This window comes from Fimicolochytrium jonesii, assembly GCF_025526975.1.
Source record: "Fimicolochytrium jonesii strain JEL569 chromosome Unknown EV422scaffold_6, whole genome shotgun sequence".
Classification (NCBI taxonomy): Eukaryota; Fungi; Chytridiomycota; class Chytridiomycetes; order Spizellomycetales; family Powellomycetaceae; genus Fimicolochytrium; species Fimicolochytrium jonesii.
This window is the reverse complement of record NW_026515673.1, coordinates 691,160-712,088: the sequence shown is the minus strand read 5'-3', so window position 1 is coordinate 712,088 and position 20,929 is coordinate 691,160. Positions and strand designations below refer to the sequence as shown.

At 52.1% G+C, this 20,929-nt stretch overlaps 10 protein-coding genes across 10 annotated transcripts; 6 read left to right on the top strand and 4 right to left on the bottom strand.

Moving 5' to 3' along the window:
• Positions 1-100: 100 nt before the first annotated feature.
• On the bottom strand, positions 101-2,318 carry EV422DRAFT_390368 (DHHC palmitoyltransferase-domain-containing protein). Its single transcript, XM_053066844.1, has 10 exons — positions 2,180-2,318; positions 1,908-2,086; positions 1,786-1,821; positions 1,684-1,719; positions 1,176-1,623; positions 1,059-1,107; positions 966-990; positions 793-881; positions 460-734; positions 101-387 (listed from the first exon to the last, which is right to left on the bottom strand). The coding sequence occupies exons 2-10, from the start codon at positions 1,981-1,983 to the stop codon at positions 321-323; spliced, it is 1,101 nt and encodes a 366-aa protein (XP_052927244.1). The 5' UTR covers positions 1,984-2,086; positions 2,180-2,318; the 3' UTR covers positions 101-320.
• A 551-nt stretch (positions 2,319-2,869) lies between these two features.
• EV422DRAFT_389925 (uncharacterized protein) lies at positions 2,870-5,309 on the top strand. Its single transcript, XM_053066842.1, has 4 exons — positions 2,870-3,154; positions 3,250-3,451; positions 3,520-4,650; positions 4,719-5,309. Exons 1-4 carry the CDS (start codon positions 3,152-3,154, stop codon positions 4,937-4,939), a joined length of 1,557 nt encoding a protein of 518 aa, XP_052927243.1. The 5' UTR covers positions 2,870-3,151; the 3' UTR covers positions 4,940-5,309.
• EV422DRAFT_565922 (uncharacterized protein) lies at positions 5,226-6,773 on the top strand (the record flags this gene model as incomplete). Its single annotated transcript, XM_053072378.1, has 7 exons — positions 5,226-5,621; positions 5,709-5,742; positions 5,858-5,937; positions 6,004-6,112; positions 6,187-6,222; positions 6,294-6,402; positions 6,470-6,773. The coding sequence occupies 7 exons, from the start codon at positions 5,226-5,228 to the stop codon at positions 6,771-6,773; spliced, it is 1,068 nt and encodes a 355-aa protein (XP_052927242.1).
• Positions 6,765-8,557, bottom strand: EV422DRAFT_390471 (Fcf1-domain-containing protein). Its single transcript, XM_053066845.1, has 4 exons — positions 8,333-8,557; positions 8,101-8,190; positions 7,735-8,039; positions 6,765-7,647 (listed from the first exon to the last, which is right to left on the bottom strand). The coding sequence occupies exons 1-4, from the start codon at positions 8,418-8,420 to the stop codon at positions 7,117-7,119; spliced, it is 1,014 nt and encodes a 337-aa protein (XP_052927241.1). The 5' UTR covers positions 8,421-8,557; the 3' UTR covers positions 6,765-7,116.
• EV422DRAFT_523210 (telomere stability and silencing-domain-containing protein) lies at positions 8,520-9,781 on the top strand. Its single transcript, XM_053069888.1, has 3 exons — positions 8,520-9,130; positions 9,195-9,461; positions 9,529-9,781. Exons 1-3 carry the CDS (start codon positions 8,700-8,702, stop codon positions 9,722-9,724), a joined length of 894 nt encoding a protein of 297 aa, XP_052927240.1. The 5' UTR covers positions 8,520-8,699; the 3' UTR covers positions 9,725-9,781.
• Positions 9,782-11,082: 1,301 nt separating this feature from the next.
• Positions 11,083-12,582, top strand: EV422DRAFT_390029 (uncharacterized protein). The gene is made up of 3 exons (XM_053066843.1): positions 11,083-11,914; positions 12,006-12,334; positions 12,424-12,582. Exons 1-3 carry the CDS (start codon positions 11,208-11,210, stop codon positions 12,498-12,500), a joined length of 1,113 nt encoding a protein of 370 aa, XP_052927239.1. The 5' UTR covers positions 11,083-11,207; the 3' UTR covers positions 12,501-12,582.
• Positions 12,583-12,766: 184 nt separating this feature from the next.
• On the top strand, positions 12,767-14,348 carry EV422DRAFT_494496 (WD40-repeat-containing domain protein; the record flags this gene model as incomplete). The annotated part of the gene is made up of 9 exons (XM_053067749.1): positions 12,767-12,850; positions 12,929-13,009; positions 13,068-13,179; positions 13,252-13,358; positions 13,423-13,500; positions 13,572-13,678; positions 13,733-14,045; positions 14,107-14,185; positions 14,263-14,348. 9 exons carry the CDS (start codon positions 12,767-12,769, stop codon positions 14,346-14,348), a joined length of 1,047 nt encoding a protein of 348 aa, XP_052927238.1.
• A 913-nt stretch (positions 14,349-15,261) lies between these two features.
• EV422DRAFT_494273 (uncharacterized protein) lies at positions 15,262-16,232 on the bottom strand (the record flags this gene model as incomplete). Its single annotated transcript, XM_053067733.1, has 3 exons — positions 15,262-15,483; positions 15,561-15,757; positions 15,821-16,232. The coding sequence occupies 3 exons, from the start codon at positions 16,230-16,232 to the stop codon at positions 15,262-15,264; spliced, it is 831 nt and encodes a 276-aa protein (XP_052927237.1).
• Positions 16,233-16,334: 102 nt separating this feature from the next.
• On the top strand, positions 16,335-17,793 carry EV422DRAFT_523195 (fatty acid hydroxylase superfamily protein). Its single transcript, XM_053069887.1, has one exon. It carries the CDS (start codon positions 16,499-16,501, stop codon positions 17,540-17,542), a length of 1,044 nt encoding a protein of 347 aa, XP_052927236.1. The 5' UTR covers positions 16,335-16,498; the 3' UTR covers positions 17,543-17,793.
• A 1,106-nt stretch (positions 17,794-18,899) lies between these two features.
• EV422DRAFT_613057 (uncharacterized protein) lies at positions 18,900-20,404 on the bottom strand (the record flags this gene model as incomplete). Its single annotated transcript, XM_053073903.1, has 3 exons — positions 18,900-19,618; positions 19,727-20,292; positions 20,386-20,404. The coding sequence occupies 3 exons, from the start codon at positions 20,402-20,404 to the stop codon at positions 19,208-19,210; spliced, it is 996 nt and encodes a 331-aa protein (XP_052927235.1). The 3' UTR covers positions 18,900-19,207.
• Between the last annotated feature and the right edge of the window lie 525 nt (positions 20,405-20,929).

The following is a 20,929-nucleotide window of genomic DNA, read 5'->3' as shown; positions in this document are numbered from 1 at the left end:
CTGATCGACAATGTCAGGTACAACTGGGGGGATCGGCGAAGGCGATCTTCAAGAACTCCGCCACATGCACATTTCTAAGCTCGCGCAGGTTCAGTTATCGCTAGCACTCTCAACGACTGTCGAAAACAAAATGGCTGACGCAACCAATTTCGACACCGCGCCGCCGGGGTACAATACATACGCAGAAATGAACCACTCCTTAATGACGCAAAATAAACAATCGAACGCCGTGGTATGCGTAACACTGAGATGGCTCTATGTACATGGCTCCAAGAATGATGGTCTAATAGCTACAAGAACGGACGATAGAGTCTAGAAGCTCATACGTCTGCTAGAAGTCGTCGGTAGACTTCCTTGTTGTACGGGAAGCTATGTCCGTCGCCAATACTGCATGGTGATATGAGGGAAGTCTGCCTCAGCACTCCATAAGCAGGGTGCACGTAATGGGACCCAACATACCTAGTGTAAACGGGTACAAGCCAAAGCTCCCACCGCGGTCCGAACACCTCGATGAAATTCTTCTTATACCCCATATCGAATAGGTGTTTCTCTTTCGCTAACCGCGTGGTGCCATCCTCCAGTCTGACTCTCCTCGCTCCTTCGAGGCTTTCTATAGTCGACCTATTGTCGACTAGGAGGCCCGTATGTACGCCAACGAAGGCTAGCAAGCAGAGTGCGAATACGCCAGAGACAATGAGAAGGAAGGTATTCTGAAATCCTATCCCTACTAGACCCTGCGTGCAAAGGTTGACCATTTGAGAACATTATGATCATGGAGGACATGGCGCTTACCTGGATGAGATCTTCTCTATTCACCAGAGATACTGCCATTGTTGTGAATATGAAGATACAGTACAAAAAGGTGTACAGGATGAACAAGTCTAGAATGGCAGTAAGGGTCAGCCCCATCGTAGGATATGACAGAATACCCCCACTTGCCAGAGATCAAATTCCGAGGGACTTACAGAAGTACTTGTAGTTTGCAAAGCCCTGCGAGAGGGTATCGTTCAGTATAAGCAGTGCCATATATCACGTTACGTGACATCAGACGCACTTACCACGCAGTTATTTATCCACGGACAATGATGATCAAGTTTGAGCACACATCTGAGGGCACATTGAGGTGAGGTCTTCATGATGGACAAGCGACCAGAGCATGTGGCAATTATACGAACCTTTCACATATCGAGCAATGGTGGCTTCTATCGGGTTTCCAATTGTTGCACTTCGTGCAAAATCGCGGTGCGCCGTCCTGCTTAGTTTCCAGCATTTGCGTCGGCGGATACAGGCGAGGGGCATGGGCGTCCCACGTAACCGAGTCCACAAACAATGGCTCGTGCATCCTTTCCTCCCCGACAGCACTATTTGTTTTTTGATGACTACGGACGTACGGGTCCTCCGTCTCTTTGAGAGTTGTATCGTCGTCGGATGAAGTCAATGGTAATGTCTCTGGAGTATCGTATCGAGACATCGGACCTCTTGCTGCAGCTGGTCCCTGACAGCAGTAGGCGTCTCGGTCTAAGCTCTCCAACTGCCTTGGGTGTCCTGGGGATGTTCTGACGACCGCATAGTATGACCAACCAAACATCCCGAGCAGCGCATGATATATGACGAGATAGGAAACTGGAAAGCGAAAGGTGAGCCATGTATTGATATTCCTTCCCTGCGATATCCATGAGTCACCTGCTTGAAGGACACCCGAGGGATATATCACTTGAGCTGGGAAGACAATGGCCAGTTAACCACCACAGACATGCAGGCAATGACTTCAATTCTTTTACTCACTGGTGAAAATTCCCACATATGCATAGTAGCTCCATCCTACGACCAGCGCCATGAAGTGCATAGCAATGATAATCAGCGCTCGAGGCGTACATGATTTGAGCCTAGTTCGTTGCTGACATTACCTATCAGAAGGATGACGAAAATTACAGGCAAACCACCAAGACAATTGAAGCACTTCTTTCGTGTGCAGCCCAACATTGTGACAGCAAACGAGTGCCACACTGAGTGCCACGTAGGTTACAGTGAACTAGGTTGAGAGGGCCGTCGAGACTCTCTGGCGGTGCGCACTCGAGTCTGCGAACTGCCGTGTTCATTACCATTTGCCATTCATTGGCTTCTTCAGTTCTTCGATTCGAAACACGCTTTCCCCAACAGACGCCTACCTGACACCTACCTGACAAGGGGCGGTCTTTACGCGCTTAGTAGCGCAATAAGACTTTCCTTTAGTTCTTAGTTTTTTCCACTCCATGAAAGGTTGTATAGAACGGGTCAAATAAAAACTTCAGCAGCCCCGAGTTGGCCATTGCAATCAATTCCTCGAATCAATCCATCATCAATACATCAACCTATCATAGGAACAATAATCAACATGTTCGCACAAATCACAAAGCGCACATTGGCCCGACTATCTCCCGCCAACCAACCGATCTTCCCATCCTCGCCCGCAGCTATGCGACGGCGGGGTACGGCAACAACGTCGGCAAAGACCAAGTCGACCCATGCAAAAGCGCACCCGCCAAGATCCCCACACAGAAAAAACTCGCAACTTCAAAGGCATCCAAATCGGAGGATGAAGATGTAAAGAGGTACCAGACGCACACGCACCGCTTCAAGAACTCACATTCTCAGAGCGATGGGAGGGCGGATACGAATGCGGAGAGGGATCAAAAGAGTGGAAGCTCAAAGGGATATGGAAGCACCAATGATGGGGATGGAGCTGGCGTGGCCCCGATCAGGGATGATTCGCACAGGGGACCCATGCCGAGAGAGAGCGAGAGGGGCGAGGGTAAAGGGAGAGGCGGATTGTAGAGGGTCCTGTCGTTGCGTCGAGAAGGGCTATATATTATAGCCGCCAGCCCGCTCTCGGATTAGTCGGCGCGACCATGCCATTTTTGACAATACAGTATATCACGTGACGTGCCAGAAAACTTTGGACTTGCATTTCGCTCTGGTGGTGAACATTGCGCTTTCCGCTTTGAGGACACTGCTATTCTCGACGACATCCGGCAAAAGTTTCTTTCGAAGTCGTTCAGTATCCTCTAGGTGCTGTACTTGACTTCAGCTTGCCGCCGTTCGGAGACTGGTGCACCGCACGCCGTTCGTCTTGATCACCCACCCATTTCCTTTTACGAAACATAAACTCGCCATGGTAAGCTTCGGCGAGTTCGAGTCTTAGCGGACAAGTTCTGTCCTTTTCGCCCGGAGCGTAAAGGAGCCTCAACTAACTTTATTTCACTCGAAAAGTCTTTCTTTCTCCTTTTCGAGTCGGCCTCCGGGTACGCTCTCTTTGAGCGCATCGAGTCCGAGGAAGTTGGTCAGGACTTGGAGGAAGTACAGCAAAGCGTCTTGGACCTGTCTCGGTTCAGCAAAATGGTCAAGCTGAAGTCGTTCACGCCGTTTAAAAGTGCCGCCCATGCTTTGGAAAACATTATGGACGTTTCCGAAGGTACGGCTGTTACCCTGGCATTCAACTAAAAGCGGGAACGGGAACTAATGCGACTTTCCGCTTGCTAGGTGTTGTTAACCCATCGCTGAAGGCGTTCCTGGAAATGAACTTGCCAAAGGCTGGCAAAAAGCAGAAGGTTCAGCTGGGAGTGTCGGAGTCGAACTTGGGAGGAGGAATCAAGGCGGAATTGGGTTACGACTGTCTCCACAACGATACCGTCCGTGAACTGCTTCGTGGGATCCGTGTTCACGCATCGAAGTTGTTGAGTCAGTTGAAGGAAGGCGATTTCGACCGCGCGCAGCTCGGTCTCGGTCACGCATACTCCCGTGCCAAAGTAAAGTTCAACGTGAACAGGGCAGACAACATGATCATTCAGTCTATCAATTTGCTGGACCAGTTGGATAAGGACGTCAACACCTTTTCTATGCGGGTGCGCGAGTGGTACGGCTGGCACTTCCCCGAACTCATTAAGATCAGCAGCGACAACGCCATGTACGCTAAGCTCGCCAAGTTCATTAAGAACAAGGGTGACCTTGGTGAAGACAAGCTGGAAGGTCTTGAGGAGATCACCGGTGACCCAATTAAGGCGAAGCAAATTATCGATGCTGGCCGTGCCTCCATGGGTACCGACATTTCCGAAATCGACATGGCCAACATTCAGAACTTTGCTGACCGTGTCATCGCTTTGACCGACTACCGAAAATCTCTCCACGGGTATCTCGTTAGCAAGATGCACCAAGTCGCCCCCAATTTGTCTGCCCTTATTGGCGAGATGGTCGGAGCGCGTCTCGTTGCGCACGCTGGAAGCTTGACCAACTTGGCGAAACTGCCAGCATCAACCGTGCAGATTCTCGGTGCTGAAAAGGCGCTTTTCCGCGCTTTGAAGACCAAGGGAAACACTCCCAAGTACGGTCTCATTTACCATTCGACATTCATTGGCCGTGCCGCACAGAAGAACAAGGGACGTATCTCTCGTGTTCTTGCGAACAAATGCTCCATCGCTTGCCGTATCGATTGCTTCTTGGACAAGCCTACCAGCAAGTTCGGTGAGCTCCTCCGCGAACAGGTTGATGAGCGTGTTCGTTTCTACGAGGAGGGTGTCACTCCTCGTAAGAACGCAGAGGTTATGCAGAAGGCATTGGCGGAGGTCGGCATGTCGGATCTGATGGACGTTGTCGCAGATGAGGATGATGAAGAAGGTATGGATTTTGAAATCGTCTCGAAACCTTGGAAAGGACGAGTCTGAATGATTTGGTTGCGACTTTAGCATCGGATTCGGCGGAGAAGACACCAAAGAAGCGTAAGGCAGACGAGGAGGATGACAGCAAAGACAAGAAGAAGGCGAAGAAGGACAAGAAGAAGAAGGACGAGCCTGAGACGCCCGTAACAGACAAAAAGAAGAAGTCGAAGAAGGAAGCACCCGTGGAGGAAAAGGCGGAGACGACGAAATCCGACAAGAAGAAGAAGAGCAAGAAGGAGAAGAAATAGAACCCTTCCCTCAATGCCTCTCATCCATTTTGTTTACTGCTTGAGACATTCCCGCCGTTTCGAAGCGATTGTTTCACCCCTCCATCAGAGTGCACGCTACACTCTACCCGTTCCGTCTGCATTCGTGATTTATTCAGCATTCGCATTATTCTTCTTGTCCCTTTGTAAATATTTAATAGATTCTACAACACCCTAGTCATGATTTTCTCATTTTGATGTGCCCCAGTTGACGGAGTGCTTACACATAAGTCGGCAATTCCTACCGCATCCCAAAATCGAAAGCACCATGAGTACGACGGAGACATCCAAGCGCCGGCGGTCGGACCGATATACCTCTCCAGGCTATGATTCCGGCTCAGACCGGGAGCACGACTCAAAATCCCGCAAGAAGTCGAACAGGGACCATAAGTCGTCCTCCCGCGACGATGAGAAGTCGCGAAGATCAAAGAGTGAGAAAAAGTCAAAGCGACGGGAAGAGCGATCGAACGACGAAGATGAATCGGAGGACGATGATCAGGCGAAGCGACATGGACAGAGAAAGTTAAGCGAGGACGATTATTTTGCGAAGTCGACCGAATTCCAAACGTGGCTGCGGCTTGAGAAGAAGCAGTATTTTGAGGAGTTGAGTGGAAAGGAGGCGAGGAGCTTGTTTGAAAAGGTGTGCATGGGGACCAGTCGGGAGGTTAGAGGGGTGGCAGGATCTCCTAGCACGAAGAGGAGTCTTGTTACTGAACTTTTCATATGGTCTACTTCTTTCCCGGACCGACAGTTTGTGAAGCGCTGGAATAGGGGAAAACTCGATAGTACGTAAGAGGTCCTTGGGAACAGAGACGAGTTTGTGCATTGGGTCAATGATGTGTGCAAAACGGCTTCAAGAGAACCGTTTTTCTCACGATCTGTGCACATGTTCGTCAAAAGAAAAGTACTACGAAGGAATCGCCTCGTCCGAAGTTCCGGCGGCGGATCGTACGAAGCACCAATGGAAGTTCAAAAATCTGGTAAGGCTTGAGAAGAACTCTCTTATCGCAGGGCGAGGAAACTCAACCATCGTCACGATCCTGTAGGCTCAGGAAGAGCTAGTGAGCGCCCGCGATTCCGTCGACTCGCTGACACAATCATCGCAGCTGTTCAATCGGCCAATGACCAGGGAGGAGGCTAAGAGCAATGCCATTGGTAAGGGCCGCCGACGGAGGCGACGTCCTCGTATTTGCGGGTTATTTGACTAATCGGATTGTGCGACACTGAAGCGGCACGGGCCAGAACAGCTTTAGAACGCGACAATGGTATACATCCTACCGTCATGACATATTGGCGCTTGGACGATCGCTGATTGATCTGGCTGCGCTGCTTGTAGATTTGGACCGCCAAGAAGACGATCGCAATCGACAACGTCGTGAAAATCGGGACATGCGCAAGAACAATGAGGTTGTGATGGACGAGCTCTTGCCCAAAGCAACTGGAAGGTGGGAGCCATACATCGTTGTATGTTACGGCGGTCGTTCGGACACTAACGTCTTGCCTTCTTCACAGAGAAGCGCAAATCGAGAAACGTCGAGCACAGAATGCTTACCACAAGCAAGAGCGCGATGTTGATGTTGAATTGAACGACGCTGATCTACTGGGTGGAGGTAGTCGTGGCGCGGGAGACACGAGTTTAGAGTCCGTGCGGAGACAGCAGGCGCGGCGAGAGGAGCGGCGAAACGCGTTCAGGGATGAGAAGGCGAGTGCCATGGCGGGCAAGGTGCAAGCGTACGCCGCCAAAGAGGATGCCACAATGGCGATGTTCAAGCAGATGGCGCAGAATCGGTTTGGGGGTGGTGGTGGCCCTTCGTAGCCGACGAACACCTACGTATCGACTCACCTAAATTGGCCAAGACAGACTATGTATATAGTCACGGGGTAAGGGAATATCCAAGTAACAGGCCTGCAAACTTGCGTGCAGAAGCGGAAAGGAGTACTAGCAATACCAGCAGTCTTCCGTGGTTAGACGCAGCGCTGTTTCGTGCCATTCACAAAGTGTTCTATGACACTAAATGCCGGAACCGACAAACGCTATAAATTCTAGATTCTAGAACGACGGCTATGGTACCAGGATTTCTATCGCCAAAAAATGCGCAAATGCGTATCTACGCAAACTGCTCCACGTTGACTTCCGCTACTCTTCTCTTGCGCTACTCTTACGCTGCCAATTCCGCGACACCAGCCGTTGCGCTTCCCTCAGCCCTCCGCAGTGCACGTGGCTTGTGCTTGTGCTTCCTCTTCTTCCTCGGCACACTCTCAAAGGAGTTTTCAGCCTGAGCATCCCTGGGTTTCGCTGACGCCGCTTCGCTCTCCTCTGCGTCTCGCGACCTTTTGGTTCCTACGACTGGCGTGGCATCCGTCGTGCTGTCTTTCTCAGTTACCGCCTTCGCCCCGGGATCTGTGCCGTCTATACCATCAACCTCTCCTCCTGCCTCACCCCCTTTCGCCTTTTCCTCGCTCCCAGCGACCCTTTTCGACCCCGCTTTCCCATCGCCGACCTTCGATTTCGCCTTCGCGGCAGATTTGGCCGCATCAGCCTGTTTTTCTTCCTTCGTCTTTTTCTTTACAGAGAGGGGGTTGGGGCCCTTGGCCTTCTTCTTCCGCTTCGGTGGTTCGGGTTCCGGTTCCGCCGGTTTATTGATGACAGATACTTCGAATGCTTGGGGAAGTGTCTTCTTCTTTTCCATCTGCAAGGTAGTTTATATGAGTTTTGCAACGTTCCAATGCTGGAATGAGAGGCGCTACATCTCAGTAATGGAAGAGGACGTACGTACCTCCTTGACCCACTCGGTTGTCGCTAAACTGGGCGGCTCCAGGATCACCACACTCTTGTTGATATAGATCAGTGGGGTTCCCGGAATTTTTCTTAGCTTGCTCCTCAACGGCAAATCCTGCGTCGCAACGCAATAATTATGTTTGTTCGTTTCTCCAATAATTTCGGCAATGCACTGCGCTGCTGCCACAGGCGCATGTGGTGGGTGTGTGCAGCGACGGCGCTCGAGGGAGCGCGCAGACTCAAGCGCGGCGTAAAAGTCCCGCCCTAGAGTGCGAAGTTCGGCTTGGACGCATGCTGTCGTCACTGGAGACTCGCTTGATCAATTCGAAAGTCTATGAAAGAGATGTGAAAGGGAGCTTCTTACTTGCTCTTGCTGGTCCTGTCAGCACTCGGCCCAAGGCTTCGTTTAGGTCGGTTTTCATATGCAGAGCTACAGCTACAAAGTTGCCGTCCACTACGTAGTCAAGGAATAACAAGAGTGAGCCTTTGCGAGACATGCCATAGGAATACTTTTGAGGAGGTCTCTGCTTTCGACTTCTCGTCACAGTCATGTTTCCCAAAGATAATCCACTATCTGATAAAATGACACCACGTACCTAGCACTTGGAATGGCTCTCTGAACCCATATGAGTGGGTGTAGACGTTCATATGCCGCCTATTGGTTTTTTGCCTCTTTACTTTCATGGTGGCGGTGGCGAATTCGTTGTTGGACCACTTTGCGGGTTGGGCCGAATATCAAGTAACATATCACGTCGAAATGGTCAAACGAGAAACGACCAGAAAACTCAGAAAATGGGATTTAATAAAATCATCCTCCGATTTAAGACAAGTAAGTGGACATAACCGGCGCTGACATTCCGCTGTGTACTTCCCGGCTTGACTTGGCTTCTTCTCAACCTGAAGTTCTTAGTCTGAAAGCTCCAACCGTCGAAGACCTTCAACCTCTCGAAACTCCTCTCAGCAATGCCTACTCAAGTCGTCGTCAACCTCTTTGCCGGCCTGCAGCCGCTTTGTCTACAGCTTTCTGATGACTCCGGTGCCGGGTCCGTCAATCAGAGGAAGCAGCTTACTGTGGAAGATCTGAAGAACCAGATCTCATCTGTGCTTCCGTTACATCCCACCGACCAGCTCTTAACAACCGAAGGTGGTCGCCCCGTCTCTGATGAGTTGCCTCTATTCCCTCACAACGACCTCGAGGATGGAAATGACTGCGCCGAGGCGGGACGGTTTCCACTAGTTTTCAACCTGCTGGTCAGGGTTCCCGGCGGGAAAGGAGGATTCGGGAGCATGTTGAGAGCACAGGGTGGAAAAATGGCGTCGCAAAAGACGACGAATTTTGAAGCGTGTAGGGATCTGTCGGGAAGGCGGCTCAAGACCATGAATGATGCCAAAAAGTAAGTCTGTCGTCGCATAGTTTGTACGGAAGATGTACTGTGTCTAATCGTCATCTTCGAACAGACTTGCAGACTATCTTGAAAAAGAACCTGAACGCAAACGAAAACGGCAAGAGGAGTTGATCCAAAAGCTGGAGAAGGACCTGCAGGAGCCTGAGAAGCGAAAGATTCGGTTCCACGATCCAGATTTTGTTAAAAACCATGAGGAAGTGATGGATGATATCCAGGACGCCGTCGTGAAAGCGCTGAAAAATGCTCCGGTGGGCGCGGCCCTGAAGGTCAAGAATGTGGAGAAGGTGACGGTCAAGCCGGCGGCGGACCTATCACAGTGGTAGGTGCTCAAAGACATATAACCTTGTCGAATTCCGGACACATGCTCATACGACTCGGCTCTTTAGGGATGACCTATCCGGACCTGAAGATTCGGACGATAGTAGTGAGGAGGAGGAGGAGGATGATGAGGAGGTCATCAAACCTGCAGCGGAAACAAATACGAAGGGAGCCAAGTGGGTCGAGGTGGAATCAGACAGCTCCTGCGAAGAGAACAAAATCAGCGCTGAACAGGTCATCGAAAAGGCGAAGGCAACGGTGTAACCGGAGGGCTAGATGGAGCGCATCACATTTTTGGAATTTGAAGAAGTTTTTCATGTAAATGTATTGTTTTGAGATCAAGCCACATCGGGCGATTTGGGATCAGTTCAAGTCGATACGGAAGCTAGCCTGAGGCTTTTCAGCCTAGCTCATCATCATATCAATAAGTTCCTCTGTTTTTTCGGCGTATGCGCAGGCGGCAAACCACCGGTTTCCGTGAAGAGGGCGATTCTGGCCGATTTAATCAGCCTCATCATTGTGGTGCAAGCGCGAGGTTGTCCTTTTGGCCGAATAACGAGTAACGGGCATCTTGATACTGAAGCCCCTTGCCGGCACACCACCTAGGTGAGACATCAGGGCTGGTTTTACGTTCCGATGGGTATAAGCAGCACGACAAAGCTACCGGGAAATCCAGATACATCTGCGTCGGAAACATCCCAGCATTAGCCGCCCATCCAAAGTCCTGCATCACGGAGCTAAGAAAGAATATTGTTCAGTTTTGGATGATACGTCGGACCACCCTGTCGAACGTTTTCCGAATTTCAATCCTCTTCTTGGGAAGGAGATTTCTGTCGGAGATTTCTGTCCGCTGCTTACAAGCTGCAACATGTTACATTTCTAAATTGAGGTTACGATTCACCCTGTCTCAACGTACAAGAGCTATGCGTATAGAGGCGGCGGAGCAGGAGCTGGGGAGGGTGCATTTGGTGAGAATCTCAAAAATCCCAGGAACGTGGTTTCCGAGACAAACGCCAACCCGACAAATTGGTACTCGAAGGTCCCGCGGCGCGATTTTTTGACGGGGTCGCTAAAAAACCGTGGCCAATGCTGTAAAGGCACGGGCCCTGCGGCTGGGCAAAGGACATGGGATACAGAAGGCTACCCGACACGGCTTCGCGTGCGGTAGGCGTCGTGAACTCACAGAATAATCCCCTTTTGGTCAATGCCGGGGACCCGAAACCAACGCTTACAGGCCTGACAGGAAATGGGCGCACCGAACCGGAGACATCCTTTGCCCAATGCCAGCCGATGGAGGGGCGGTCGGCCGCAGGAGTAGTGGTAGCTTATGGAGAGCTAACAGGGTTGGAAGGTTTTATCGTTGCGGCGCACTGCGTATGTTGTCGGCTATGTCTCCGACGCGGATTGGATTTGTTCGCCTTCCAGTCTCTGCAGAAAAAGAATCGTCTCACCTGCGCACAATTTCTATATCAGAGCAAAGTCTCCGCCCGCATTTGACAGAGCGTCCGTGCGTTTGCACGCTGGATCGAAGGGTTTGGCAAGGCATTGACGCCTTCAGAGGAATATAGCAACTGCTTCCATCTTTTACCCTTATACCCTCATCGACACAAAGAGCAGAATATCACGGTGAATCTGCTTGTTCGTATTGCAATTCGCCCAATCCTGCGGAAGCAGTAACATCACCCAACGCTGGTGTACGTCCTCGACAGACCTATCGCATGGCCTACCAGTCACCGTAACTGAGGAGATGAGCCTCATCCCGGAGAATCAACATGGTGTCGCTACCGACACCAACTACGAGATGTTCGAATCCTACGACGTACAGGTCGGAATGGAACCAGACCTGCGCATGCCCTTAACCGCTCGGTTATCGACGGTCTCGGCTGTTGTCCCATCGCAGATATCGAGGCCTTCAACGGTTGAGAGCTCCAGAAACTTTAAACAGCAGGACAACGGTCCCTACTGGGGCTGGCACCACTTTCCGGTCGGGCCTGGCAGGGGCACGATGCATGCCTTTGAGCAGGCCGGCAGACTAGGATCTCTCCGTACGGGGTACGATGTAAGCGCTGGCGCCTACTTTGACAATACTTACGCCATTGATTCGGGCACGCCCATGCCAGACGAGTTTCAATTTCTACCCGCTAACGCAAACGCAAACGCATTCACAAACTCGGAAACGCTGCCCGACCCCAACATGCGGTTTTCCCCACTCTCCCCTGTCAGCAACTTCGCCAGCTACCCCCACTTCCAGCATCATCATGACGCCTACTTTGTGCTTCCGGGCATGGAGGGCGTGCATCATCGACATTCCCATCCGATGTTCTCGCCGCCAATAATGGGGTTCTCGAGTTCGATGAATACGGGGACGATGAACGCGACGGGACTGACGGATCTGAGAGTCGGTCAGCAGCCGAGTGCACCGGCTGTCGTTCATGCGCGACCAAGGCGGGCTCGGTATGTGGTTTCGTGGTTAGGAGGGAGCTATGGGTTTACGGGATGCATTTCTGAAAACGTTGAAGCTAACTCGGTTCATCCCGCTTATTAGAACACTCTCAGCCTCCGCCCCACCGTCAAACGCACCCTTCCTCCACCCATCAGGCCTCCAGCTTCACCCATTCCCACCACCACGATCCAGCCAAACCCCGGCACGCTCCACCCATCGCCGCACAACATCCTCCACAGTCTCCAGCGCCGTTGTACCGTCCACGGAGGAAGTTCAAAGGCAGATACATGTGCTTCGTCAGCAGCGCAAGCGGTCGACCATGCGCGGGCTGTTGGATGAGTTGAGGGCCGAACTGCCGGTTTCTCTACGGAATCAAGAAACGGATGCAGGGCAAAGACCGAAGTTGACGGATGTGGAGGTCTTGAGAGGCGGTACGTTCCCGTTTCTTGATTTATCCCTTTCGCATTCTTTATTATTTGTTGTCCGATGTCATCAACTCCTCACCCGCTTCATATCGCAGTCCTTCAACTGGTCAGGGAGATGAAAGCAGTCTCAGATGGAAAAACTGAATCTGCTCCGCCAGCAACCGAAACATGAATGGTATCACCGTCGTTAACTTCGAAGAAAAGCGGAAAAGGAAGCACATTGTAAATATGTACATATAGGAAGCGTCTCGTTCGCATGCATATATATTGCAGATATTGATGTAGATAGAGAGGAACAGAGTTGTTTTTGGTTGGGTTATGGGACCCCTCAAAAAATGTGCCGGGCTTCGATCGACGCGTATGGTGGTTCTTCCCACCATAGAAAGTCACTTCGACATTGCATTGCAGAGCAGCGAAGCAGCAGCTTCACTTACAGTCATGAACGAAGTCAAGCAGTTCTCCGCAGGCCACGACGACCTCATCCACGACGTGGCATACGACTTTTATGGCAAGCGGCTGGCGGTAAGATGCCGCTCGAACTCGACCTTTTCCCAACCCGTTGCCGAGTGCTCAACTGAGACTTCCCCTCTCCTCTCGTAGACCTGTTCATCAGACCAAAAAATCAAAGTCTGGGATTACGACGACGAAACAGGGGAATGGCTGCCTAATGATAGCTGGAAGGTAGAGACTGCTCATGCACAAGCCCTTACACCGGCGTTTGCTGACATGGGACGAACAGGGCCACGATTCAAGCGTCCTCCGAATAACGTGGGCACACCCCGAATACGGGCAGGTATTTGCAACGTGCTCGATTGATCGGACTATCCGCGTATGGGAGGAGCAAGATCAGGGTGGGTTGGACAACACTTGGGGCTCGAGGCGGTACATGCTGGTCCTCACCTGGCGCGTTTTGGGGAACGTAGAAGCCAAGAATGGCGGACGGCGATGGGCGGAGAAGGCGCGGTTGGCGGATAGTAAAGGGACGGTGCAAGATATCAAGTTTGCGCCGACGCATTTGGGGCTTAAATTCGTATGTTTAGGGCTGAAACGACCATAGCTGCAGAGTTGTCGGAATCTGAGCCATTACCTTACAGGCGTCATGTGGTGCGGATGGGATCGTACGCATGTACGAGGCGATGGATGTCATGCAGTTGGGACACTGGACGCTTATGGTATGGTCTTTCTGCTCATCAGTTGCGTTCATATGACTCGGCGGCGGTTGTTGACGTTTAGTGTGCTGCAGGATGACATAGAAGTCGTACCAGGCGCGAAAGACCCGGAAGGGCAGATGTGCCTTTCTTGGTGTCCCTCTCGTTTCCAGCCGCAGATGCTGGCCGTGGGGCACGGATTGTACGTCAAGGTATAGTACGCTCCCAGTGACTCAATACCCCTCCCCACCACCAGCATGCTCACTCACGCCTCTCCCACCACGACACAGATCTATCGCCTAGACCCACACAACAAATGGCTCCCGCACGAAGTCCTCACCGGCCACACCGACGTCGTAACCGACGTCGCCTGGGCACCCAATGTCGGACGCAGCTACCAACTGATCGCAACGGCATGCAAAGACAAATGCGTACGCATCTTTAAATTGGTCGAGGAGGGCGGACGCGGGACGACAGGGGCCGCTGGGTTTGCGACGGGGTTTGCGACCAAGGCGGCGAGAAAGTTTCGGGTTTTGACTGTGGCGACTTTTAGTGATCATGCGGCTGAGGTAGATACATATTTCGTTTCGCATGTGCAAGGATGTGGGATACTGAAAGCAGTTGCTGTAGGTGTGGCGTGTGGAATGGAATGTCACAGGGACAGTCCTCTCGTCCAGCGGGGACGATGGGAAGGTTCGATTATGGAAAGGTAGCGTTCCTTTCACCCACCGCGTTTCATCCCATATGCGTCATTAACATGCTCCTCGCTCCCCGACGATCATTCAGCATCCTTCCTTGACGAATGGCGATGCATGAGCATAATCAGCGCCGAACAGAACACCAACGATTTTGGGGAGAATGCTATGCGGTGAGGGAGCGCTGCGCGCGGCGCCGATTGGATACGGCGAGCGTAAAACAGCGAGTTCCTCGCCATATCTGTAAGCCAGTCATACCCACCCGACCACTCCTCGATTGAACGAGCCACCATGCTCCCGCGTTGTAGAGCGTGCCCGGAACATCCCGACATCGTTTTCTATGACCTTACACGGTGTACAGCTGCATCTCTTGACGCCTTAGCGTAGCCCAAAGCATAACGGCGTGAAATTCTTGCACCGTATATGGCAAATAGGGTTGAGCACCGAGCGCAAGGTGTCACTGGATTTGGATGATAGGGAGGGGCTTCACCGTTCCCAGTTGGGGTTGTATATGTACTGCGCAGCGCACGAGAGTAACGGGGCATTTCTGTGAATAGAAAATTCTATTTTGTGGAAAGCTAAAGGATCAAGTTTCAAGAAAAGCCAATGTTAAAGATGCCTTGATTTGCATAACATCTATTCTATGAGGGTATGTTCATAAACACACCATTCGTTTCCAGGTTATTGTATAGGTTGCCCCACGCCGGTCTTCCACTACGAACCATGTGATAGCATGTATCGGTCAGCCGCGTCTCACTCCCCAAAATGGTCCGGGATACGCCGATGAGTGCCGGGCTGTCGGGTTGACGCAAGTTGCGGTTGCGCGGGGGTTGCGCATCGGGTTCTGATTGCGGACAGTCGGACCTTGTAGCGGTCTTCCCTTGCATGTCAATTGAAGTATCATGGGACCCCTCGTTGCCGGAATCTTTTCCCAGTCGGTCGATGGTGGGGGGGTGATGTATGACGATAAACGTCGTTCAGAAAAAATGCTACGCTGTTGCCGGCCGTGTTCATCTGTGACCCTCCTGCAATAGAATTCCCGCGATGCGAATCGAACTCCCCCTTGCGCGAACGTAGGGAACACATCAAATCATAGGAAGGTCTTATTCCCATGACTAAACTTCGTATCTAGCTTCCTCGCCTCATCGACCATACTCGCACGCGTCTTTGAGTCCATCTTCCGCGCGCCGCCGACCTTCATATCTACCTCGCGATCGAATTTACGCTTGCTGACGTCTTCTTCTTCGAATTTGCTGGCTTTGAGGTAGGCGGTCGAGTGGCTGTTCATGAGGGAGGCGCCGCGGTGCTTTTCCTGTGGGTGATGCGATAGAGGGAAAGTGAGTTTGAATGATCCCTCGTGAAAGGACGATGGGATAGGGAGCTCCTTACATTATGCTTTTTGATGAATTCCTGAGTCTCCAGCTCTTCCTGGGTCGGTAACCGCGGTTCATCATCTGGCCTGCGCTTTCGTTTCTCTGCAGATCCCTTTGCTCTGTCTTGTGGCGTCTCTGTCCATCCTGATTGATCTACATCCGCAGCGACTGCCTTCTTACTGAACTGTCTCGATTTCATCATCTTATCACCGGCTGTGTCAGGAGGGTTTTGCTTAGCGGATGCTCAGCAACAGCTCTTTGCCAAACGGGACATACCGAACGGTAAAAGCCTGTACGCTTCTGGCGGCACCAACATCCAATCCCCTCGCTTCGGCTTCTCGGTCTTTTTAGCCTCCTCCTCTTCCCTCGCCCGCTGCACTCTCGCCTCGATCTCTGCAATGCGTTCCGCTACTTCGTCAGCTGTGCCGCTCTCCAGTGGGGCCGGAGGAACTGGACCGAACACGTCGTCGTCGCTTTCGCTGTCTACTGGAGGCCGTCCAAAAGTGGCCCCTGGTGGCGGCATTGCAGGGCCTGCGACCTCATTGCGACGACGAGGTCCGGCGGACGGACGTGGTTGTGATGTCGACGGCGGTGGCGAGGAAGAAGTTTTCTGTTTTTTTCGGGCGAGCAGGTGTGGGGGCAGTGCGGGACCGAATGAGTCTGAGTCTGAGTCTGAGCCGTCTGCCATTCTGACTGCCTGTGGAAGGGTTGTTGGAGGTGGGATTACTTTGGCCTTGCTTTTTGTCCTCGTTTGTCCTCGTGCCTCGTGCAATGGAGAACTAACTGCCCACGTCACCCACGGTCCGTTTGCACGCGCGTTGGCATGCAGGTGACTTTCGCCAAGAACCTCCAAGCTCTTCCCGCAAGGCCTCTCTCTCGCCCCGCAAAATTCAGTCAACTCAGCATCGACCTTTCAGAGTAAGACTCGGAGAAAGCAGTGCCCAAGTGCCCAGCATGATCAACGAAAAGAACTCCATGAAGTCGACCTGGCGATACACCGACCGCTCAACATGGAACTTCCATCAAAAAACCCTCGTCTTCCTCGATATCTTACCTGCATCCCGCAACGACAAACCTGTTCCGAAACACCAAAAGACCGACAAGATACCCTACCTGCCTGACTGGTACATGTATCGCTGGATCCTGTCCCGTGCGCTACTTCCCCTCGCCCTGCAGTACGCCGTTGTGTCCTACACCGGCAAGCCGTGGCACGTCTTTGCGGTGTTCATATACTATTCGCTGTGGTTCAAAGCCATCGGCATCAATCAGATACACGTCCTCCGTCGGATCGGTAACATATACGGCTTTCTCGACGGTGACCAACACGATCGCGACGATGTGCCCGATGTTGGTGTCAAAAAGGTTATGCGCTCGCTCTCCAGCACAGGCACCTTCCGACCTATGCTCATCGCCTTGCTGACCTACGACATCCGCTCCAACGCCGTGCCCAACCCGCACTGGGCGTGGCTGCCACTGACCGTCGGCTGCTACGGCATCGCCCTCGATTTCTGGTTCTACTGGTACCACCGCCTGATGCACACCACCGACTCCCTATGGAAGTACCACCGCACCCACCACCTGACCAAACACCCGAACCCACTCATGTCGCTCTACGCGGACACCGAGCAGGAGATCTTTGACATCGTTGTCATCCCGCTTATGGCGTATCTCACTCTTACGGTCGTCGGCATTCCATTCAACTTCTACGATTGGTGGATATGCGGCCAGTTTGTCACCTTCAGCGAACTTACCGGCCACACCGGCTTGAGATTGCACGCGACCACCCCCACGCCATTTGGGCCGCTGCTCCGACAGCTTGATGCGGATCTGGTCATTGAGGACCATGACTTGCATCATCGCCGCGGATGGAAAAAGTCGTTCAATTATGGGAAGCATTGCCGGTTGTGGGATCGGTTGTTTGGAACTTCTGGAGAGCGCATTGAGAGTAAAGAGCAGAATGTGGATTATGAGCATCCGGCGTCGCTCCCTCTGTGGTGAATTTGAAAAGGAAGTGAAAGGGCATGCGTTGTCATACTAATTTTTTGGTTCAACACCCCCACCTTCTTCAACAGTTAACTTGGTAGTTTTTGTGTAAAACAGCGTGTGAATATAAGTCTGTACCATAGTTCTACTACTCAAAAACGGACGGCTGACCATGGCTCATCAGAAATGCAGTCCAATGAACCAACCTTCTCCGGTAAACACCTGTCAATACCGTGTTCTGACAGCATCTGTGTAAAAGTTTGCCGTCAAAAAGTTGCCGTCCAGATCCAAGGCGGCTGACTGAGTTATACTTGAATTGGCCGATGTGGTTTTTTTATCTTGCGGAAGTCCGGGTGGCAAGTGATTTCTTATACTGTACTATAAAGACTTGATCGCCGGTACCACTTCCTCTGTGTGGCTTTGTGCACAACTCTCGTCCTTCCTGCCTCAAGCGATCAGTGCCCAAACCGCAAAACGAGCTTGAGAAATGGCCAACGAAGCTGACGTTGCAGACGGTAGAGAGTATGATTACGGTCGTTAGAGGAACTTATGCGGAGATCGTCCGAGCAAAGCGTAGGGAACATTGCAGTGGTCTGGTGTTGGCAACGGAGAAGAACCACAGAGCTGACTTCCCAAAATCAGTTCTTGATCTGGGCGCTACCCACTATCGGACAGCACAGATCGCGACGGCCACTCCAGCCTATCTGCGGATGTTAAATAGCCTCCAGGATGGGGTAGCGTATGATCTCAGCCAGGATCTTGCATTATCAAAGGAGCTCGCATTCCAATGTGAAGCGTTCCCTAAAATAACCCACCCCCTGACCACAGTGCATTAAACGACGGCTATCTCAAACGCCGAGCCTTCATCTCCGAAATCGGAGACATGCAGCAGGTGCGGTCCGGAGCCCATCCAGCCCCCATGAATCCTCCTTCTGCTACTAAACCCCGCATGCATTGTTTTAAATGAAAAGGTGTTCAGCGCAATGTTGGATAAATTCTGTAAGTGTCTAGGTCGGATTTGCGCTTGTTTCCGCATACTCCCATTCTCTAAAAACAGCGAAATCTTTGTGCAGCGCATGCCATCAAAGCCAACAAAGCACTAAATGTGCGCCAGAGTAGCAGTATAGCTACGCGCCCCGCTGCCCGCCAATCGATGTCTGCAGGTGTTGGCCCTGCGGCGACGGGGAGTACCCTGGGCTGAGGCCACGTGTTGAAAATCCAGATGCGTACGATGAAAAGAATGGACCTGTATTGATTTGGCTTAGTTTGGACGTGCATATCTTCTCATGTTTTTCCGCCGCCGTACTTTGCTCCCGTATGGGACGGCTTTGGATGGGCAGTATGGCACCGAAAAAAATGTCGGTTGACAGCTGTCAAACCTGTGGATTTGGAAAGTCCGATTGCTTCCCGCGACGCCCATAGATTAGTCTTTCAGATCCTCGCTCCATATTCCTTTCCCTCTACATCTACGACGTCAGATGGAGACCTGCGGTTGAGTGGCCTACATTGAGAGTTGTTCTCCACCAGATTACATGCATTGTAAGTTTGCAGTACGCCGCTTCTACATCCGGAAGAGCGGGAACTGTCGGGACGGCGTGGAGTCCTAAATCTACAGCCGTTGATGTGCGCAAACTTCCGATGAAAGACGTTTTGCTTTTCTCGAGGTCGGGTGACATCCGACTACCCGTCGTACGCCTCTTCCATCGGAACGTCCATATTGCTTGCGGCTTCTTCGTAGTTCTCCGAGTTGCTTCGGGCAGATGGTGAGCGGGTTTTTTTGTTCTTGTGTTCACAGTCAAACTCCTTTACGCCTTCGGTCATTGCGCGCCATGATGTCAGAACAGATGTTGGTGACGCATCTCGGGCGGTGATGAACATTGCTTTCTGAGCGACCTGGTTTGCTGTGCCAGGCTCCTCCTCAGAGAGGATTATCCGATTCCTGACGGAAGCGAGAGATGCATCGATGGATTGTGTGCGACGCCGCTTTTCCTTACTAGGGTGGTAACACAGGCCAAGGCCGCACAGGACTGCACGTGGCCCATTCCCGATACCACGTAGCATGTCGGAGAGGAATGCACGGATATGCAGTACCTACAAGTGCAGAACATGTGAGCAATGGCAAAGATAAGAGGAATACGAAAAAGCAAGTGCAGCTGACCTTTGGGTTCCGAATATATGCCAATAGCATATTGCAAACACAGTGTGCAACTTATCCTTTATTTTGCCTTCCACGACTGCGCCCAACAACGTGTTTGTCTGTGACATGAGAGCATCGCAGTTGGTATCGAGGCTCTCGGAGAACTCATCAACATCAACAAAAGGGCGAGATTCGGGCGGTGCGGCAATGAACTTATCCAGCGAGGCGAGCCAGCGGTCACGCTGAAAGACATCGTTGATAACATCCGTCTGTATGCCTTTGTTGATAACATCCATCTGTATGCCTTTGTTGACCTCCGGGCTCTCATGTCGAAACACCCCGATGCGCCTCCAAGCCTTCCAACACGCAGCACAGACAATCCCCTCCGTCGCTCCTTCCCCAAAGAAGAAATGCCTCCCCAATCCCTCTGCCCGAGCCAGAACAGGCCACGGCGAGCGATGGAACTTAGAGGAGCTCTTCACCCGGCAATCAATACAACCCGCGCTGTATCGTTCCTGGTTCCCTCGCTTCAAAACCCTCACCGCCCCCGGCCTCGGCTCCCTACTTTTTCCACCGTTGTCCCCCTCCTTTGCCGGCTCCCCAAGGTCCTGCTGCGAGCCGTTTTGTCCTGGGCAATTATGAAGGTTGAAAGCATACGTGAATTCCTGGAGTGGTACGACACCCCAGTCCACCGCAATGCTGGCAATGCTTTACTGCTTACCTCCGTCACTTTGACCCATATTTCTCAGCAGCCTGTGATTCAAATTGAGTGTTGTTTATTGAGAACCTCAAGCCTAGGAGGTCCTGAACGCGAATATTGCCGGCGGAGGTTCTGTATGTGTATGTGTATGTCTGCCGAAGCGATGGCAATGATGTTGGCAATGGTGGGTAAAGAAGAGAGGCCAAAGACGGCGTCGGCGCCGTTGAGCAGGAATCGAATTGTGCTCCTGATTGTGCTCCTGATTGTGCTCCGACCTGCTGAACTCGCTCCATCACGCACTTGCATGCCCTGGACGGGCACGGAGCACAACCCCGCAACCAGCCCCGCAACACCCCAACGACGCCCCAGCAATGTCACACCTTCGCCCCTCCCTGTCCCGTTTAGACAGCGAGCGGGACCTCTCAGAAGCCGCTGTCGGCGCCCTCGAACGCATCCACACCGCCAGAACTCACTTCAATCACGCCAGCAACGCCGCCGGGAGTTCGAGGACGAGCAGAAGTCGCCCAGCGTCACGGCGGTTTGAAATACAAAGTATGCAGAGATG

What these genes read in the sequence shown, in the direction of transcription:
- EV422DRAFT_390368 (XM_053066844.1), bottom strand. Translation starts at nt 1,983, where the DNA reads ATGTTGGGCTGCACACGAAAGAAGTGCTTCAATTGTCTTGGTGGTTTG. An exon ending in CGTGGATAAATAACTGCGTG is followed by an intron (nt 991 to 1,058) that starts GTAAGTGCGTCT and finishes ACCCTCTCGCAG; the next exon opens with GGCTTTGCAAACTACAAGTA. An exon ending in ATAGAGAAGATCTCATCCAG is followed by an intron (nt 735 to 792) that starts GTAAGCGCCATG and finishes CTTTGCACGCAG; the next exon opens with GGTCTAGTAGGGATAGGATT.
- EV422DRAFT_389925 (XM_053066842.1), top strand. An exon ending in CATTATGGACGTTTCCGAAG is followed by an intron (nt 3,452 to 3,519) that starts GTACGGCTGTTA and finishes TCCGCTTGCTAG; the next exon opens with GTGTTGTTAACCCATCGCTG. An exon ending in AGATGAGGATGATGAAGAAG is followed by an intron (nt 4,651 to 4,718) that starts GTATGGATTTTG and finishes TTGCGACTTTAG; the next exon opens with CATCGGATTCGGCGGAGAAG.
- EV422DRAFT_390471 (XM_053066845.1), bottom strand. Translation starts at nt 8,420, where the DNA reads ATGAAAGTAAAGAGGCAAAAAACCAATAGGCGGCATATGAACGTCTAC. An exon ending in AGAGCCATTCCAAGTGCTAG is followed by an intron (nt 8,191 to 8,332) that starts GTACGTGGTGTC and finishes TTGACTACGTAG; the next exon opens with TGGACGGCAACTTTGTAGCT. An exon ending in GACAGGACCAGCAAGAGCAA is followed by an intron (nt 8,040 to 8,100) that starts GTAAGAAGCTCC and finishes GCGAGTCTCCAG; the next exon opens with TGACGACAGCATGCGTCCAA.
- EV422DRAFT_523210 (XM_053069888.1), top strand. Translation starts at nt 8,700, where the DNA reads ATGCCTACTCAAGTCGTCGTCAACCTCTTTGCCGGCCTGCAGCCGCTT. An exon ending in ACCATGAATGATGCCAAAAA is followed by an intron (nt 9,131 to 9,194) that starts GTAAGTCTGTCG and finishes ATCTTCGAACAG; the next exon opens with ACTTGCAGACTATCTTGAAA. An exon ending in GCGGCGGACCTATCACAGTG is followed by an intron (nt 9,462 to 9,528) that starts GTAGGTGCTCAA and finishes TCGGCTCTTTAG; the next exon opens with GGATGACCTATCCGGACCTG.
- EV422DRAFT_390029 (XM_053066843.1), top strand. Translation starts at nt 11,208, where the DNA reads ATGAGCCTCATCCCGGAGAATCAACATGGTGTCGCTACCGACACCAAC. An exon ending in GCGCGACCAAGGCGGGCTCG is followed by an intron (nt 11,915 to 12,005) that starts GTATGTGGTTTC and finishes CCCGCTTATTAG; the next exon opens with AACACTCTCAGCCTCCGCCC. An exon ending in TGTGGAGGTCTTGAGAGGCG is followed by an intron (nt 12,335 to 12,423) that starts GTACGTTCCCGT and finishes TTCATATCGCAG; the next exon opens with TCCTTCAACTGGTCAGGGAG.
- EV422DRAFT_523195 (XM_053069887.1), top strand. Translation starts at nt 16,499, where the DNA reads ATGATCAACGAAAAGAACTCCATGAAGTCGACCTGGCGATACACCGAC.